The sequence below is a fragment of the Giraffa tippelskirchi genome, chromosome X (assembly GCF_054371585.1).
Source record: "Giraffa tippelskirchi isolate mGirTip1 chromosome X, T2T-mGirTip1v1.2.pri, whole genome shotgun sequence".
In the NCBI taxonomy this organism is placed as follows: Eukaryota; Metazoa; Chordata; class Mammalia; order Artiodactyla; family Giraffidae; genus Giraffa; species Giraffa tippelskirchi.
Window position 1 is genome coordinate 74,719,612 of NC_137289.1, and position 13,745 is coordinate 74,733,356.

The following is a 13,745-nucleotide window of genomic DNA, read 5'->3' on the forward strand; positions in this document are numbered from 1 at the left end:
AGGAATCTTTTTCCTCTAGAGCAGAGGAAGAGCTTTAGCCTTTTTAGGACTCTTAAAAATTCTATAAATAAGGATGGTGATGAGGTGATAGTGAGAGGACTTATTTGTGGAAGAAAGCAATCTGGTTTGCAAACAGAAGACCTACAACCTTTGGCTGACAAGCTAGAAGCACTGTGAGATACAGCACACCTTTTATAAGAAAGGATGAGAAGTGGAAATGGCACTGTACAGGAAAATCTGAGGGTTCCTTGGTGAACCAGAATTTGGGTGAGCTCCAGGATTTTAGTGGAAATGAGCTGAGGAGAAGGTAGAGACAGACTAGATAAACTGTAGGGCAGGGCTATGGTTTTGGCTTATGATTAGGTTCTTTTTTTTTTTTAGTTTTAATAATATATTTTATTTAACCCAAAATATTAATCTCCAAAATATTACTTAAACACACAATCAACACAATTATTAATGAGATTACATTTTTATAGTAAATCCAGTGTGAATGTAACCTTACAACACATCTCAATTTGGACTAGCATTCATTCTCATCTTTATTTCCCTAAATATAATCTGTCTTTTTTTCCTACATGCTTTATTTTTTTTTTTTATAAATTTATTTATTTTAGTTGGGGGCTAATTACTTTACAATATTGTAATAGTTTTTGCAATACATTGACATGAATCAGCCATGGGTTTACATGAGTTCCCCTTCCTGGACCCCCCACCCACCTCCCTCCCCATCCCATCCCTCTGGGTCATCCCATTGCCCTGGCCCTGAGCCCTTGTCTCATGCATCGAACATGGAATGGTGTTCTGTTTCACATATGATAATATACATGTTTCAGTGCTATTCTCCCAGAATGTCCCACCCTCACCTTCTCCCTCAGAGTCCATAAAATTGTTCCATGCATCTGTGTCTCTTATTCTGTCTTGCATATAGGGTTATCGTTACCATCTTTCAAATTCCATATATATGCTTTAGTATACTGTATTGTTGTTTTTCTTTCTGGCTTACTTCACTCTGTATAATGGGCTCCAGTTTCATCCATCTCAGTAGAACCGATTCAAATGTATTTTTTTTAATGGCTGAGTAATATTCCATTGTGCATATGTACCACAGCTTCCTTATCCATTCGTCTGCTGATGGACATCTAGGTTGCTTCCATGTCCTGGCTATTGTAAACAGTGCTGCGACGAACATTGGGGTACACGCGTCTCTTTCAATTCTGGTTTCCTCGGTGTATATGCCCAGCAGCGGGATTGCTGGGTCATATGGCAGTTCTATTCCCAGTTTTTTAAGGAATCTCCACACTGTTCTCTATAGTGGCTGTACTAGTTTGCATTCCCACCAACAGTGTAAGAGGGTTCCCTTTTCTCCACACCCTCTCCAGCATTTATTGCTTGTAGACTTTTGGATAGCAGCCATTCTGACTGGTGTGAAATGATACCTCATTGTGGTTTTGATTTGCATTTCTCTAATAATGAGTGATGTTGAGCATCTTTTCATGTGTTTGTTAGCCATCTGTATGTCTTCTTTGGAGAAATGTCTGTTTAGTTCTTTGGCCCGTTTTTTGATTGGGTCGTTTATTTTTCCGGAATTCAGCTGCAGAAGTTGCTTGTATATTTTTGAGATTAATTGTTTGTCTGTTGCTTCGTTTGCTATTATTTTCTCCCATTCTGAAGGCTGTCTTTTCACCTTGCTTATAGTTTCTTTTGTTGTGCAAAAGCTTTTAATTTTAATTAGGTCCCATTTGTTTATTTTTGCTTTTATTTCCAATATTCTGGGAGGTGGGTCATGGAGGATCCTGCTGTGATTTATGTCGGAGAGTGTTTTGCCTATGTTTTCCTCTAGGAGTTTTATAGTTTCTGGTCTTACGTTTAGATGTTTAATCCATTTTGAGTTTATTTTTGTGTATGGTGTTAGGAAGTGTTCTAGTTTCATTCTTTTACAAGTGGTTGACCAGTTTTCCCAGCACCACTTGTTAAAGAGATTGTCTTTTCTCCATTGTATATTCTTGCCTCCTTTGTCGAAGATAAGGTGTCCATATGTGCGTGGGTTTATCTCTGGGCTTTCTATTTTGTTCCATTGATCTATATTTCTATCTTTGTGCCAGTACCATACTGTCTTGATGACTGTGGCTTTGTAGTAGAGCCTGAAGTCAGGCAGGTTGATTCCTCCAGTTCCATTCTTCTTCCTCAAGATTGCTTTGGCTATTCGAGGTGATTAGGTTCTTTTTTAAAGTTTTGCTTTGTTTTTTTCATTAGCTTACAATGCTTATTATTTGGAGATACAGGGATACTTGGATTTTCTTTGGGCCTGAGTAGATATATGCCCTTCATATTTCTGTTATTCACTGAAAGTGGGAGAAGCTCTTTTGAAATAATTAGTATTCAGAAAATGTTTTCCAGCTCAATTCACCACATATTTCCTGCTTCCTAGTACAACCCTTCCTCCTGGAAGCAGGTTTACTAAGCACACACAGCCAGGAAAAGGAAATCTGGTATGATTCAATAAGAACAATTGGAGACAAGAATACTGGCCAGTTTAAATAAGTCAAATGGAATAAGGTATATGTTAATATTTGTTTAGAAATAACCAAACTGGAGTAAGCTTTGCAAACACCTTCTTTGTTCCTATATTTTGATTTGTACTATGACTCTGCTTCAATAATTGCAGTTGGCAACTTGAAAATAAAAACTCAGTTCAATTGACAAAGTCATGATGCTTTTATTTTACTGAAGTTTAGCAAGTACATTTTTAACAAAGAAGGTGTACTTTAACTTAATATATGGTAGAACACAGAAACCATACATGTTTCTAGTCTCTAACACACTACAGCATTTTTTTCACTTAAAAGACAAAAAGCCAAACTGAAGTGAGCATAGAAAAGCGTCAAATATGGTCAAGTTACTTTAGACATTAAGATTTAGCTCATATTCTTAAACTGGTCAATCTAATGCAAAAACAAAGCTTACATCATTGTTTTTAAAATGCACACACATTCTTTTTCATAAAAAAATGTAATATAGACTGAACAATTCCTTCAGTAAACAAAGCTTTGCTGATAAAAACAATTAAAATAACTCCATGTTGAATAGTTTCAGAGATAAACAGGAATCACAAGCATCTTCATTTATGTAAAGCCAGTGAGGACCTTTCCGGCCAAATAAAACTGCTGTGCCATTGCTAACAGTAATAGATACCTCCTTTAAAAAAGAAAACAAGTTAGTTTTTCTGAGGAATAATCCTAATACGTGCTTTAAGATACTAAATTTCTATCTTCAGGAACTTAAATGACCTGATGTAACAGGCTTGATTTAATATTTGTAAAATTAAAATTTCTTAACATTTCTATATGCTAATGTGTCAGTTTTTAAAGATCCTTTAAGTTGCGTGCTACAGCTTCTGGGCTTTCCACAGCACTGAAGACATCAAAGACTGAAAAGAATCTTCAAAAACTATTATGTCTATGGTTATCAACATCACTTTTCCTTTTGTACAGAATGCCATGTTTGAGATCCTTGTACTTTACCAAAACAAGGAAAAGAGAATATTTCGTTATGATCTAAAGGTGATGACAGCTTTAAAGAAACATTTTGTTTCCTCTCCCCAGGTTAAATGAGACCATGTATACTGCATGAAAAGAGACAAATTGTGAATATCATTTAAACCGTAGTGTTTAGTCAAACTGGTATCTATTTAAATATTGATGATCAAGAGAATCCATTCCATCCTAGAGTTAGAAAAATATTTCATGGTAAAAGTTATAGTTGGAAACAATTTTCAACAATTCCACCTCTTTGTCTAATCTTCCTCTTTTCCATAACCATGGAATAGCCCCAATATCTATTCAGCTACCTCATAAAAATTGGCTTTTGGTGACAAAAGAAGAAGAAAAGAAAGTGTGGATGATCAGTACAAATCCATCACCCAGGCTTAAGAAACACTTAAAGTCTATGTTTGCATCATCTTCACATATAAAGCAGAATACGTTATCATTGTTGGACTGATATGCCTCGTGTAAAATATTAATTCAATCTAGTCAAAGCTTAGAATTGTCAGGAGGATAATATACCCCTCTAATGTATAAACTCTTAAAAATATTTTTAAAGGTAAGGTAATAGAAGAATAAAGAATGTGGTTCTATGTTAGTCAGACCACCTGAAGGGTCAGACTTCATTAGAAGGCAACCAAGGATTTTGCCTTAGAGCCCATGGGAATTCATTTGAACGTTTCCAGGGAAGAAGAAAACAAAGCTTGAATTTTGGGAAAATATCTAGTAATCTGTCACTCTAGAGAATTGTTTAGACTCCTTTGTCGTGTCTGAGAATATTTATTTTGACAAAATTCACCAGATAGTTGCTCAGTTTTCCAGTCTATCTCATCCTCTGTATACACAGCCTAAATGTCAAAGGAAAGCACCTCAACATTAAACAGCAGACACTCATTTTACCAGAAATAAAATTTATACAATGTAACTAAAACTTAAATCATGCAGTACAAATTGTGAGCATTACAAATTTGAAAACAAATAGTAAACTAAATAAATCCTGTTAAAAAAAAGTACATAAACACAGTAACAAGTGGCAAAAAGCAATCACCGTTTATCCTATAGCAAAATGCAGTTTCTAAAAAATCTCCCTCCTTTAATGTTTAACTTTTGCCTTTATTAAAAAAGACAAACATATTTGCCCACACTCTTCATTAAATGTGCCAGTTTACAAGGCTTATCAGGAATTGTTTCCACAGCAGTTCAAAAATCCAACGAAAAACTAGGCCAGCAAAAGATAGTATTAATATGATTTTTTTTTTTTTACTTAGAATACAGTAAGTTGACAATACACAGTAGTAAAACTTTTTTTCTCCTAATTTAGAGGTTAGTAGCAAAATAGACTCTTGTGCAGCTTGCTATACAATGTTGACATAGATTCTGTTACTCTTTTATATGTGCCAATACTGTGATCATAGGGAAGGAGACAATATTGACCTGCTAACTGACACTGATCCTTGGAGCAATCTCAGAGTTTGCCACATTTCAATCTCAAAATACATTTCAGCTATAACATGAGTGATTTATCATTTAGTAGTAGCTGTCAAAGTAAACTCTGAGATAAAACAAAAACATCTGGAACAATAAACAGAGGAGAGCAGTAGCTGAATTTTAATCCAAACCTGGCATGCTCACTTCATTAGCTGTTTCATGAGGAAACAGCTAATTAGTAATTGAATGTTTCATGTTTTTAAAAAGGTTTGTACTTTAGCTCCAAACAGAGATGATCTAATATGCATTTTGGATGCAAACAAGATTAAAGATCAGGAAGAGCAATGAACATAGCCTCTCCAGAGGAATGTTAGGGAGTTTGGGAACTTACAAAGGGTGACACACTGACATTTCGGGAAAGCTGGCAGAGTTTATTGCTTTAAGATTTATAAGATAATTTAAAGGGGTAATTCAAATACATACAAAATTGACCATTGTAAAAATAAAAGTAAAGGCCCATACAGTCCATTGCTTAGTACAGTGCTGCTTGACATGGGCATACCCCATGGCACAGGAGTCTGGTGTTTCCTCCATACAGGAGATGAGCCTCTGTTGATCAGTTTTCTTTAAAGGGGCATACCTGGTTGTTCCAAACTCAAGTAAGTGTGAGATTTGCCTTCTGTGGTACATATCTAATGCTTATGAAAAATAAAAAGCTAAAATCAGGCATCATAAAGAATGTGGATATGTGGCAAAAGGCCAGAAGAAAATACATGAGGATTTCTTATAGTTCAACTGAAGTTAATTAAACATGTCTATTTGTAAAAAGATATAATTAGTTTTTTTTTTAAGTAGCAGCTAATTTGAAAATACTGTTCAGTTTTCCCTATAGTTCAATATAACCTGTTTGACTACCAAATAATGAGACATTCCAGGATGTTATTTTTAAGTAACTCCTCTTTGTTATTCATTTCAAATAATTGATATTAATAAATTTCTTAAAAAATGTATTTGCCTCAGTCCTTCTCCATGATTTATTTCTTTTTAAAAATTAATTTATTTATTTTAATTAGAGGCTAACTACTTTACAATATTGTGGTGGTTTTTCCCATATGTTGACATGGATCAGCCATGGGTATATTGTCCCCCATCCTGAACCTCCCTGGCACTATTTCACTGAATTGGGTTAAAGCAACATACCTACTCCATACAAATAGATCTTCTACAGTATATAGAGAGCACCAGAAGCCTTAAAAAATCCTTCAGAGCATGGAATGACTGGAATGTTACACTGATATGAATTAATGTGATGTTTTATAACGTGTAGGGAAAGTGGCAATTCCAGTAGAAATTGCATGTACTGCCACAGGGTACTGGTTATTGGGGAATGCATAAAAACTCAGTTGGAATTTTGCATAGAATGTGTGGTACCTGTGTCATATCAGAACTTAATTCTAGGGCAGATATAAAAATAACATAATGGATTAGTTTTTGCTTGGTGTAAAGAGAGCACTTTAGGAGGGGAATTGGGTTTTTTTTTTTGATACTATTTAGCACATTGGACTACTGCTGTATTAGATTCTTTTGTTGTTCTTGTTTAGTTGCTAAGTCGTTTCCAAGTCTTTTGCAACCCCATGGACTGTAGCTCCTCCCAGGAGCACCAGGCTCCTCTGTCTATGGGATTTCCTAGGTAAGAATACTGGAGTGGGTTTCCATTCCCTTCTCCAGGGGATCTTCCTGACCCAGAGATTGAACTTACATCTCCTGCATTGGTAGGTGGATTTTTTACCAGTAGGCCACCAGGGAAGTCCTATTAGATTCTTGCTGCTGCTAAGTCGCTTCAGTCGTGTCCGACTCTGTGCGACCCCATAGACGGCAGCCCACCAGGCTCCCCCGTCCCTGGGATTCTCCAGGCAAGAATACTGGAGTGGGGTGCCATTTCCTCCTCCAGTGCATGAAAGGGAAAAGTGAAAGTGAAGTTGCTCAGTCATGTTCGTAGGCATGAAAATAATGATAGGTATTTGCCACCAGCCTTTGGTCAGGTATCCATTAAGTAAACAGTTAAATATACTTGAGGCCATTTCTTGGGCATTTCAAGCAAAATGACCCATTTGTTCTAATCAGTGGAGCAGCTTAGGCATCTGGCCATGTCTAGACAGAGGGTGAGCAATGGAAAATATCCACGATGTGACCCATAATATCTGCCTTTCTCCTTTCATATATATATATGTGTGTGTGTGTGTGTGTGTGTGTGTGTGAGTATGTATATATATATATATCTTCTTGTTCTGTTTAATTGTTGATAGCTTAATGAAGAGGAAACAGTATTGAAGATGGAAGGAGAGCAGAAAATAATAAAGGGATATTTTTTTGCTACGTAGGTATGTGTTTTTATTGTTGCCTTCTTTACATGTAAGGAACAAACTAGTAAAAGGTATTAAATAACTTGTTCTACCATCAACAAATCAAAGGAAGAACTAGGTGTGGTAAAATCTACAAACTAGAGCTCTCTATATTTCCTTAGAGAACTCCACAGGCAATGTGTTTCTTTCAGAAAGGTGATCTTCAATGCAATGATAATAAATATTGATTATTTGAACATATGAATTACCTCCTAAAATTAATTCCTGTTGAATCTCAGGTCATCCAAATATAAAGCTATTTCATAGCAATTACAGCTTAAACTGGGTTTGTCTGCATTTCCATTTCTGTCACACCATTTAGAAATAGCATTTTCTGTGTCTTAAAAATTCTTCCACCTACTTACCCCACTAGGATGCTCCAGGTTTAATGTGATAATGTTTATGAAGCACTATGAACTCCATGGAAGAAAAGGGTTATAAAAGTGTAATGTTATCATGTTCAATCATCATCGTTATGATTATTCCCTAAACATTGTGAAGCCCATTCTCTAACACGTTTTTCCTGTATGTGCAAGGTTCTAATTATCAGTAATGAACAAATAGTAATCAATGGTTCCATATTTTAAGAATTTGAGTATGAATTTTAAAGAATTACAACACTAGATAAGCAGGTAACTGCTACAGCACCCTATTCGTGCCTATGATCAGTTGGAGTTCCGGCATCAGTGTTCAGGCTGCACAGAAAAAACAATAAAACCTGGTCAAAATTTCATTCCAACAAACGAAATCAAAAATCTACTCCAAATCCAAAAAAAATCCAAAATGAATTTCACTAAAAAACACAAACTGACTTTCTAGTATTTTGCTGAGCTATACATTTTCAAGATTTGAATAAACCTGTGTGCAATAAATGTATTACTTCATTACAAATATCCCTTAATCATATGTTCATTGATGTGAGCCTCATTCTATTAAAAGCAAAATTATACAAAGGTGAGCAAAATTGTAGATTTGCAGTAATTTAAAGCTCAATCAAATTCTCTGGGTGTGATATTGACAATATACAAATGGCTTAAATGATATTCCCTAACTCTAAAATATGCATTATGAGCCCCTTGTGCATGTTCTATTGTTTTACAATCTGCAGTGAAATGCATAATAAGCATTAATTGCTTAATAAGCAAGACATTTAAAAAACATATTTATTTCCCCTTCACAATCTAAAACATGAGTATAGATTCACACCATTTTCTCTGAATCAAAATCTTTGTTAATGATTGCAATTTCCTTTCAGGATGAGATTTCCTTCCCCAACAGGATGATTATTTAAAAGTAAACTCTCACTTAAAAAAAAAAAAAAAACTACTAAGAAACATGTCTATAATGTTTTTGAAGGCTAAATTTAAGTGTAGAAAAGTATTTTTTCTATCCAGGACTCATACTTTCTTCCAAGTGTTGCCTCAAATCTTATTCACTTATATAATATAAACAAAGGGATTGCCTTAAGAACTACTAAGCTTCATCACAGGCATATTTTGAGCTATCAAATCTTTCTTTTTGTGGGTAGTTAACTTATTCATGAACAAATGCCAATATTTTACAAATTATTTACCCTGCTAAGTATTAAATTTCTATTTTCTTGAAATTCGTTTAACTAGTGATATGCTTCTAATTTGCAAATGGGCATTATGTTATTTGGTACTAAAATAAGATCACATCTAAAACATCATGTTATCCTAACTTGAATAAGAGAGATAAAACATGCTGGTTAATGGTCCACTTTAGTCTTAGGTTCAATCCAAATTAATTTTATGCAGTTATTTGTATCAAGTTGACTCCAATTCTGAAATATGTTCAGAATGTGATACATAAGCAACAGTAGCGAGGTTACTTTGAGGTCCAGTTAAATACTAGTACAGTAATATAAAAACAATGCTTCTAATCTGATAGTAGAAAAAGTAGACCATTACAAGATAGTGGCAGATAAACAACAAGAGTAACGTTTGATTGCTCTTTCTCTAGAGAAAAGCATTGTTTTAGAATCAATTTTCAGAATGGTCTAGTGCTTATTTTTATAATGTTGTGGTTCTGCAAAAAAAAACAAATGGAGATTTAATGAAAATTATAACCACTTAGCCTTATTAGCCCTAAAAATTTCTGACTTATATGTTAGTCAAAACAAATATCAGTACAAGTCATCTTTTTATTGTAAATGGTATTATAATGAGTATTAATCTCTCTCACTTGTATTTAACTCACTTTATTTTTGAGAATTAATTCTTTAATATACCATTTTCTCCTTTATTTAATCTCTAGTTCTTGTAAGAAACAGCCTCAAAAGGGATATGGATACCCTCTTATTCTCATATAGGGGTAAAATATAAAAATATGTTTACCACAACTATATACTAAAGAACAGTTGTTTTATATATCAATTATATGCTAAATATTTCACCCCTATTAAAATCTACATACATGAACAGAAATGCTAACTTCAAATGTATTTTATAAGGCATAGTAATAATATCTTGTACTTACATTTGTCAAAGAATATGGCTCTAACTTGTTGATGAGGAAGATCAGGCACATATAATTTTACTAAAATTAAGGCAGAGAAGTTGAATGACTTCTCAAGGTTAGTAACTGAGTTAGCCAGTTAGTAACTGAGAAACCCTGACTACTAGACCAGTCTTCTTTCCACTATTTCATTGTGCCTCCTATAGATGAGTTTAAAATGTCAATTCAGGTGTTCAATACACAGACCTGAAAATTTTGAGCTACACTAAGAGTTCTAAAAGTTTTGAATTTTACTTTCCAGCAAGGAAGAGAAGGAAAGGGAAAGGAGAATAAATAAAAACTACTATTCATGGGATGCTGCCTATGTTAGAAGCCATACTAAGCCATTCTAAGCATTTATGTCACATGTGGAATGCCATATTCTTTCACTACTTCTTATTGTAGATCATGCCATGGTAAAACAGGTAAGCCGCTTATGTTTCTACGCTATTTCAGTAAAAATTCTAGGGTCATATAACCCACCTTTTGTAAATATGTAAGTTACAAAATGCTTTTCAAAAGTCAAATTTACTTGAGTTTTGTATAGGATGTAGATTGGAGATATTTTAATGTAATATTTAAAAGTACAACTATGTTCTTTTCATAACTTTTAACTATTTCCTTTTAATGCTGAATTGTTAGAAACACACTATAAAACTCAAAGTAATCATAATATGAAATCAGAATATGGAGAAAAATGACAATGAGAGTAATGTAAAAACATTAAATGTTTATTTGAACATTAAAAACGACCACTTCCAACATTTCCCATTGAAATGTAATTATCAGGAGATTCTAAGATTTGAGTTGCAGGTTTTGACTCACTCATTTTAGTTACTCATCAATGGTGGGATCAACAGGACACTCATTTGTATTGTTTTGAAGAAAGTAAGAGCACTTAAATTTGGAAGAATAGGGAAATAGAGAAGAAAAACATAAAAAAAAAGATGCTTCCTTAAAAGCTAATAGAGGAATTGGTGAACTTGTTGTCCAAACAACCATTTGTAATACTGAGGTAGTATCCAACTTTAATATGCAGATTATTACTAGTGTTCAAGTGTTAAATATGTAAATCATAAACTTTGTGGTTAATGGATTAAGGAGCATCAAGGAGGTCTGTATAAAATTCTAAACAATATTTTTCTTTAAATTAAATTTTATTTCCAAATAGAATGTTATATGGCCATCAAAAATGAGAAAAATGTTCCTGTGAGCAACAAATAAACTTTTATGCTACTGTCCCACAGAAAGGAATCTTAGCATAAAATTAAATAAAAATCTGTTAAGGCCTAGTTCCAATACAGTGATGTGAATTTAGCCACAAATAGAAAATTTCTTTCTATTAGTACTTAAGCTTCTCTTCACAGTTTCAAATAGAAAAGAGAGATTGCACTTGTGTAATTTTTAAGTATTATCCCAATCTATGCAAAGTTTTAAGGCAGAAGTGATTATTAAATTATAGTTGGTTTTAGTCTATTTTGGTTAATTAAATATTACACAGAAATAATCCTGTTAGCAAATCTGTGTATTAATAATGGCACAAAGACAAGATCCTCTTTCTAATGGAATATGTTACTAATGAGTGAGCTAACAGTAAGCCTGGACTTGCAACATTTTGTGCACTGGAACTGGAAAACTTAGCCAATCCAAAAAAAACACAAAAAATCTAAGTCTTCAAAGGGAAGGGAGACTGGTGGGAACTGAGAAGGGAGAAACCTTGAATGGATTTATTATTTGGGTTTCTGGATCCAGCCATGCCTGAATCTATCCTTTGAAGTGTCAATCAAGTCACTCCATAAGTTACCTTTCAAAGTTAAGTTCCCCAAAAAAGAAAAAATAGCACAAAGTTCACCAGGTTATACAAATACAAGGTAGTGCCTTTCTTTTCTTTTTGTTCCAATTTTACAGCATCAATCCTCATTCCAAGAGTGATAAGCATCTTGGTGTAGAGCCACCATATATTTGTATGTCAGTAATATAATAATTTTATTTTTTAAGTGATGTGACAACAATGACATATGATTACAGCCTTCTATGAGAATGCTGGCTGTTTTCTTTTTTCTTTTTGGTGTCATACAGAGAATTTTTTATTTTGTTTTATTTTATTTTCTTTTGTTTACTTTACTTAAGAAAAGCTTCCCTTTTACATGTTCCTCAGGTGTATCTGGCTTGCTAACCAGGATAGGGTGACTCTTAAGCTAAAAAAGATTGTACTGCATGTGTAAAGAGGATGGAACACAAAGTGAGTGGTTAAATACTTACGTGTATTGAGTTAACCCTCCTTAGATTATAGTCAGAAAGTGAAAGTGAAGTTGCTCAGTCATGTCCGACTCTTTGCGACCCCATGGACTGTAGCCTACCAGGCTCCTCCGTCCATGGGATTCTCCAGACAAGAATACTGGAGTGGGTTGCCATTTCCTTCTCCATGGAATCTTCCCAACCCAGGGATCGAACCCGGGTCTCCCACCTCAGAGGCAGACGCTTAACCTCTGAGCCACCAGGGAAGCCTATAGTCAGAAAGATCTGTTAATTAATGAATTAGCCCTGTAGACTCTAAAATGCTTAGTGGCAGATCAACCTATTTTGGTTGTAAGTCTCACTATCTTTCTATCCCTACAACTACAATTTCATTTATTATGTGAGTGATATATAGCTGGAATTCTTAGATCGGTAGATGAGCTTTTACGTTATCATAATTAGCATGACAGATTTTAGTCACTGCAAATATTCTTTTAACAATGCAGTGGTAAGTGATGTAAATCAATCCATGAAAACCAGGCCCTAAAGTATAAAGTAATGTTTGTCACATCTTCCTAAGAAAGAAATAGAAGCATAATATGTGCTATAATCTGGTAAGTATTTCACAGGAAAGAAGTATGATATGGGTTGGGAAGTGCTGCTGCTGCTGCTGCTAAGTCGCTTCAGTCGTGTCCGACTCTGTGCGACCCCATAGACGGCAGCCCACCAGGCTCCGCCGTCCCTGGGATTCTCCAGGCAAGAATACTGGAGTGGGTTGCCATTTCCTTCTCCAGTGCATGAAATGGAAAAGTGAAAGGGAAGTCGCTCAGTCGTGTCCGACTCTTAGCGACCCCATGGACTGCAGCCTACCAGGCTCCTCCGTCCATGGAATTTTCCAGGCAAGAGTACTGGAGTGGGGTGCCATTGCCTTCTCCCGGGTTGGGAAGTACAATCAGGTAAAATAATGATCCTTTGGAGGATGAAGAAAATTAGAGACAAATACTTCGTGGGAACGGAGAAGGCAATGGCACCCCACTCCAGTACTCTTGCCTGGAGAATCCCATGGACGGAGGAGCCTGGTAGGCTACAGTCCATGGGGTCGCTAAGAGTCGGACACGACTGACCGACTTCACTTTCACTTTTCCCTTTCATGCACTAGAGAAGGAAATGGCAACCCACTCCAGTATTCTTGCCTGGAGAATCCCAGGGACGGCGGAGCCTGGTGAGCTGCCGTCCATGGGGTCGCACAGAGTCAGACACGACTGAAGCGACTTAGCAGCAGCAGCACTTCGTGGGAAAGAAAGTAAAAAGAAACAGTCTGTCTAATGAATCTTACAAGGAAAAATACTGCTTTAAATAAAAATGCTATGCTAGGATTTTTTTCTGTGGGGTGCATGCTACAGCCTTTTTCCACTTATAATGGCAGTTGCAGTAAAGTTTCTCTGGGTGGTAACAGTCTCCAACTCTTTAAGGAAATATTTAAGAGGAAAGAGGACCCATTTCTCACAATCCTTCTAATTTCTAATAAGCTATGTATTTCTGCTTTACAAGAGAACACTTCTACTTAACAATGGGAATATTAGAGTGCCTGTGTATATCTTGCAACACAGTACAA

At 35.2% G+C, this 13,745-nt stretch overlaps 1 protein-coding gene across 1 annotated transcript in view; it reads right to left on the minus strand.

Annotated features, from left to right (window-relative positions):
* Window positions 1-4,794: 4,794 nt before the first annotated feature.
* Window positions 4,795-13,745, minus strand: part of DACH2 (dachshund family transcription factor 2) — an 817,737-nt gene continuing 808,786 nt past the window's right edge. The window contains exon 13 of the mRNA XM_081563841.1: window positions 4,795-8,070. Coding sequence (XP_081419967.1) covers window positions 8,066-8,070 — 5 coding nt within the window. The 3' untranslated portion in view covers window positions 4,795-8,065. The remainder of the gene's footprint in view (window positions 8,071-13,745) is intronic.